Source organism: Ranitomeya imitator, chromosome 6 (assembly GCF_032444005.1).
Source record: "Ranitomeya imitator isolate aRanImi1 chromosome 6, aRanImi1.pri, whole genome shotgun sequence".
Taxonomy (NCBI): domain Eukaryota; kingdom Metazoa; phylum Chordata; class Amphibia; order Anura; family Dendrobatidae; genus Ranitomeya; species Ranitomeya imitator.
Genome location: NC_091287.1, coordinates 159,613,313 through 159,619,312, shown reverse-complemented (window position 1 = coordinate 159,619,312; position 6,000 = coordinate 159,613,313). Strand labels below are relative to the sequence as shown.

Here is a 6,000-nt window from a genome sequence, read left to right as displayed (position 1 = left end):
AACAAATTGGAGCTGAAGTAAATTTTTTGTGTAAAAAAGTTAAATGTTCATTTTTATTTAAACATTCCAAAAATTCCTATTAAACACCTGAAGGGTTAATAAACTTCTTGAATGTGGTTTTGAGCACCTTGAGGGGTGCAGTTTTTAGAATGGTGTCACACTTGGGAATTTTCTATCATATAGACCCCTCAAAATGACTTCAAATGAGACGTGGTCCCTAAAAAAAAATGGTGTTGTAAAAATGAGAAATTGCTGGTCAACTTTTAACCCTTATAACTCCCTAACAAAAAAAAAATTTGGTTCCAAAATTATGCTGATGTAAAGGAGACATGTGGGAAATGTTACTTATTAAGTATTTTGTGTGACATATCTCTGTGATTTAATTGCATAAAAATTCAAAGTTTGAAAATTGCAAAATTTTCAAAATTTTCGCCAAATTTCCGTTTTTTTCACAAATAAACGCAGGTACTATCAAAGAAATTTTACCACTATCATGAAGTACAATATGTCACGAGAAAACAATGTCAGAATCACCAGGATCCGTTGAAGCGTTTCGGAGTTATAACCTCATAAAGGGACAGTGGTCAGAATTGTAAAAATTGGCCTGGTCATTGACGTGCAAACCACCCTTGGGGGTAAAGGGGTTAATCTACTGAACAATTTAAATCAGAGCACCACTGACACAGTGAGCATCCCATTGCCAATTATATATTACTGCTGGAATCAGAGTCTCCGTCTCTACATTAGGCTGCTCTCAGATTACGTGGCAAAAACCTGATGATGCATTCCCTTACAAAGTAAGTTTAAGATTTCTGAATTGAAAAAATGCTGTGCAGGTTTGGTAGCATTATGCTACTGCGTTTAATCTGGCGCAATACATTTCATTGACATTTTTATGTAAATTTGGATCACTGCAACCTTCACAGCACACTGTAAAATACGCAAGTTTTGAAAGAAGGTAAATGTGCGACTTGTGAACATTAATTTACTGTATTTGTTAAAAATGTCGTGCGGTGACTGGGTGTATTCGATGCACATGCTTTAGCTATTCATCTAGATTTCACTATTTGTGTGATAGAATAAGGTGTAACAAGGGCAGAACAGCAGCTGTAAGTCCCTCTAGTGTTACTTCAAGGAACTGTACACTGTTCCCTGTGTGGAGTCTAGGGGACAAGGAAAGGACTCAGGGGCTGATCTAGGATCTCTGTCATTAAAGAATGTTATTTTTTTTTTTAGCCCTCCTCCTGCTGCTGCTACAAGAGCGGAAACAAGTGAAACAGACACTGATTTCTTTGCTCAATGCAAAATTTCACCACCAGAAAAGTAGGGAGGAGGAGACTGTAATTGAACTTGGAAATGAAGTGAAATGTAGTGATGTCGTCCTGGGATGGAAGGAAAAGGATGATGTAACGGAGTCTGGCAAATAAATGAATTATGCAGCCATGTAATAGATGTGCAGCACGTCACTTGTGGCCCCGCTATAAAGGTGGTCATCTCCAGTGCAGTGTGGCCAGCTGGTGGGAAGAAGTTTCTCCACTTCTAATCTACTGCTGAGAACAGCCTGACATCACAAAAGGCAACCTGGCTGTAAGTGCACTAGATCCTCTTCCATCATGATGCCACTGCTTATAGCTGCCCTCTGTTTAATAGTGATGATGGGCACCGGGGTCCATCCAGCTCCTTGTGAGACTGTCAGAATTCCCCTGTGTAAAGATATGCCTTGGAATATTACCAGGATGCCCAACCACCTGCACCACAGCACCCAGGAGAATGCTATTCTGGCTATTGAACAGTACCAAGAACTGGTAGACATCAACTGCAGTCCTGTGCTAAGCTTCTTTCTTTGTGCCATGTATGCACCTATCTGCACCCTGGAGTTCCTTCACGATCCTATTAAACCATGCAAGTCGGTATGCCAAAGAGCCAAGGATGGATGTGAACCCATCATGAAGAGATACAATCACAGCTGGCCAGAGAACCTGGCATGTGATGACCTACCGGTATACGATCGTGGGGTGTGTATTGCTCCTGAAGCCATAGTCACTGATATTCCAGAAGGTAAGTGACCTACAAATTCCTCGTATCATAATCACTTCCTTTAGTTATTGCCTGCACTAAACAAAATACAGTTTGTATCAAATATTGTAGATGCACTGTGTATTGGTTTCTGTATAAATGTTTCACAGGTATTGTATCGGACAACACACGGCGCCATAGAGCTTCGTTGAGCTATTCACGGTTCCAAGTGTAAAGTCTGCGAGACTCGGAGCATGTTCTTTTCCAATCTGATTTTGAGGCTCTGAATAGGACATACTCTATGGGTCTGTGTATTGTGCTGGGAAGAAAATATCAGACAGCACACCAGCACCTCACATATGTGTAAATGAAGCCTTATACTAAATCTCTAAGGCTGCCGTCACACTAGCAGTATGTGGTCAGTATTTTACATCAGTATTTGTAAGCCAAAACCAGGAGTGGGTGATAAATGCAGAAGTGGTGCATATGTTTCTGTTAGGCTAGGTTCACATTGCATTAGTGCAGTCCGTTTAGCGCATACGCTAATGGACTGCATTAATGCAATGTCCAAAAAGGGATTGCGCTTAGCGATCGCTCTAGCGCAGATGCCCGATCTGCGCTAGAGAGAACAGACCCAAAAACGCTGCACACAGCGTTCGAGGTCCGTCACAATATAACGGAGCATCGCTAACGCATGCCAAAAAAGGCATGCATTAGGGGTGCTGTACATACATTGCGGTCAATGGGTGCGCTAACGGATCCGTTACATTGCGTTAGTGGCGCTATGTAACGGATTCCGTTAGCGGATACCCACTAACGCAATGTGAACCTAGCCTTATACTTTTCCTCTATTTGTTCCACTCCTGGTTTTAGCTTACAAATACTGATGTAAAATACTGACCAAATACTGCTAGTGTGACGGCAGCCTAAATCTGTGACATGCTTTTGATGGATCAGGCTGCAAGTTCAATCTGCCTGGTTTCACTCAAAGGCTGCTGACATCTTTAAATGCTTTTTTTACGTACATTTTTGCAAATAAAATATATTTGCAGTTTATTTTACTAAATCAAATAAGTTTGGCTTTTACAGCTAATCTAAGCTCAAATGTAAAAGAAAAAAAATCAGAAATGAAATTGGATTTGAACTTAGGATTTAGCACAGATCTTGAAAGTGCAGTCTGAACTGTAGTGTATACGGAGTAGTGCTGCAAAAGACAAAGGGTAGAACATTGAAACAAAAATCCTTTTTCTTTTACATTTATTCAATATAACAAGCAAAAGTATTTAATTGTGCCCTCAACTTTTAAAAACCTATTGGTAACATCATATGCACAGAACTCCTTAGAAGCAGCATTCAATCATTACGGTGGCATGTAAAAGGGATGTCCGGGACATTAACATTGACATATCCTCATGATAGATTATCAGTATCTCATCGGTGGGTTTGCAAAAATGAAGTTTTGTTTACTGAAATTGGAACAAAAAGTTGGGTGAAAAATTGTTTTTCCCATCCAGATTTTCTATCCTTTTGTATGTTTGTCACACTTAAATGTTTCAGATCGCCAAAGAAATTTAAATATTAGACAAAGATAACACAAAAAACTGCAGAAAAAAGCCAGCGATGTTTATCTTCCCAGGTCTCCAAATAAAAGCACTATCAGGATGCAGCAGACCAATGTATTTAAGATGGCGGCAACACAGGTGCAAAAATATAGATGAGCAACCACTCTCGGCCTACTAATCCATGGAGGGGGTGGTTGCTTGATATATTATTGCAAAATAGAGATTTGTATGCGGCGCTGCTTACATACAGGTGATGCACAGTATCCAGGTTAACGGCCTATTAGTGACGCCCATACTATTCCATCAGGCGGGCTGCCCAGCGCTATCCAAATCCATCCCATGTGAAGAGGCACTGCAATTTACGACTAAATGGGTCTGGCTGCACCCTGAAAAATAAATTGCAGAAAATACACATAAAAATATATGAGATATTAGTAAATTTTTGCATCTGTGTGGCATATGTTTGGAGATCTGGGCAGGTAAACATCGCTGCCTTTTTTCTGCGTTTTTTTTTTTTCATTTTTGGAGAATCTTTAGCCCTCTTTTTGTGGCTTTGCTTTTTAGTACAAAGATAACACAAGTAAAAACAAAATGAAGTTTTTACATGAAGGCCTTTATTAAGAAAAAAAAGAAATCAAAACCTACAAGGCCCTGTGTGAAAAGTGATTACACCCTAAATCTAAAAACAGGTTGGGCCACCCTTAGCTGCACTAACTGCAATCAATCATTTGAAAAATCTGGCAATGAGTTTTCTACAATGCTCTGGAGGAATTTTAGCCCATTCATCTTTGCAGAATTGTTGTAAATCACCACATCGGAGGGTTCCCAAACATGAAACATCTTTTTAACCCCTCTGTGACCTTAGACGTACTATCCCGTCGAGGTGCCCTGGGCTTATCTGACCCTGGACGGGATAGTACGTCATAGCCGATCGGCCGCGCTCACGGGGGGAGCGCGGCCGATCGCGGCCGGGTGTCAGCTGCTTATCGCAGCTGACATCCGGCACTATGTGCCAGGAGCGGTCACGGACCGCCCCCGGCACATTAACCCCTGGCACACCGCGATCAAAGATGATCGCGATGTGCCGGCGGTGCAGGGAAGCACCGCGCAGGGAGGGGGCTCCCTGCGGGCTTCCCTGAGCCCCCCGCAGCAACGCAATGTGATCGCGTTGCTGCGAGGGTCTCCTCACCTCCCTCCCTGCTCGAGCCCCGGATCCAAGATGGCCGCGGATGCGGGTCCTGCAGGGAGGGAGGTGGCTTCACAGAGCCTGCTCAGAGCAGGCACTGTGAAGCAGCCTGCACTCCTATCAGATCAGTGATCTGACAGAGTGCTGTGCAAACTGTCAGATCACTGATCTGTGATGTCCCCCCCTGGGACAAAGTAAAAAAGTAAAAAAAAAAATTTCCAAATGTGTAAAAAAAATAAAAAAAAATATTCCAAAATAATGAAAAAAAAAAAAAAATATTATTCCCATAAATACATTTCTTCATCTAAATAAAAAAAAAAAAACAATAAAAGTACACATATTTAGTATCGCCGCGTCCGTAACGACCCGACCTATAAAACTGTCCCACTAGTTAATCCCTTCAGTAAACACCGTAAGGAAAAAAAAAAAAAAACGAGGCAAAAAACAACGCTTTATTATCATACCGCCGAACAAAAAGTGGAATAACACGCGATCAAAAGGACAGATATAAATAACCATGGTACCGCTGAAAGCGTCATATTGTCCCGCAAAAAAAGAGCCGCCATACAGCATCATCAGCAAAAAAATAAAAAAGTTATAGTCCTGAGAATAAAGCGATGCAAAAATAATTATTTTTTCTGTAAAATAGTTTTTATCGTATAAAAGCACCAAACCATAAAAAAAGATATAAATGAGGTATCGCTGTAATCGTACTGACCCGAAGAATAAAACTGCTTTATGAATTTTACCAAACGCGGAACGGTATAAACGCCTCCCCCAATAGAAATTCATGAATAGCTGGCTTTTGGTCATTCTTCCTCACAAAAATCGGAATAAAAAGCGATAAAAAAATGTCACGTGCCCAAAAATGTTTTCAATAAAAACGTCAACTCGTCCCGCAAAAAACAAGACCTCACATGACTCTGTGGACCAAAATATGGAAAAATTATAGCTCTCAAAATGTGGTATTGCAAAAAATATTTTTTGCAATAAAAAGGGTCTTTCAGTGTGTGACGGCTGCCAATCATAAAAATCCGCTAAAAAACTCGCTATAAAAGTAAATCAAACCCCCCTTCATCACCCCCTTAGTTAGGGAAAAATAAAAAAAAATGTATTTATTTCCATTTTCCCATTAGGGCTAGGGTTAGGGCTAGGGTTAGGGCTAGGGCTAGGGTTAGGGCTAGGGTTAGGGCTAGGGTTAGGGCTAGGGTTAGGGCTAGGGTTAGGGCTAGGGCT

The 6,000-nt window shown here is 41.0% G+C and overlaps 1 protein-coding gene across 1 annotated transcript in view; it reads left to right on the top strand.

Annotated features, from left to right (window-relative positions):
* Positions 1 to 1,285: 1,285 nt before the first annotated feature.
* SFRP4 (secreted frizzled related protein 4) overlaps positions 1,286 to 6,000 on the top strand; it is a 98,895-nt gene continuing 94,180 nt past the window's right edge. The window contains exon 1 of the mRNA XM_069730242.1: positions 1,286 to 2,058. Within this exon, the coding sequence (XP_069586343.1) occupies positions 1,614 to 2,058 (445 nt within the window). The 5' untranslated portion in view covers positions 1,286 to 1,613. The remainder of the gene's footprint in view (positions 2,059 to 6,000) is intronic.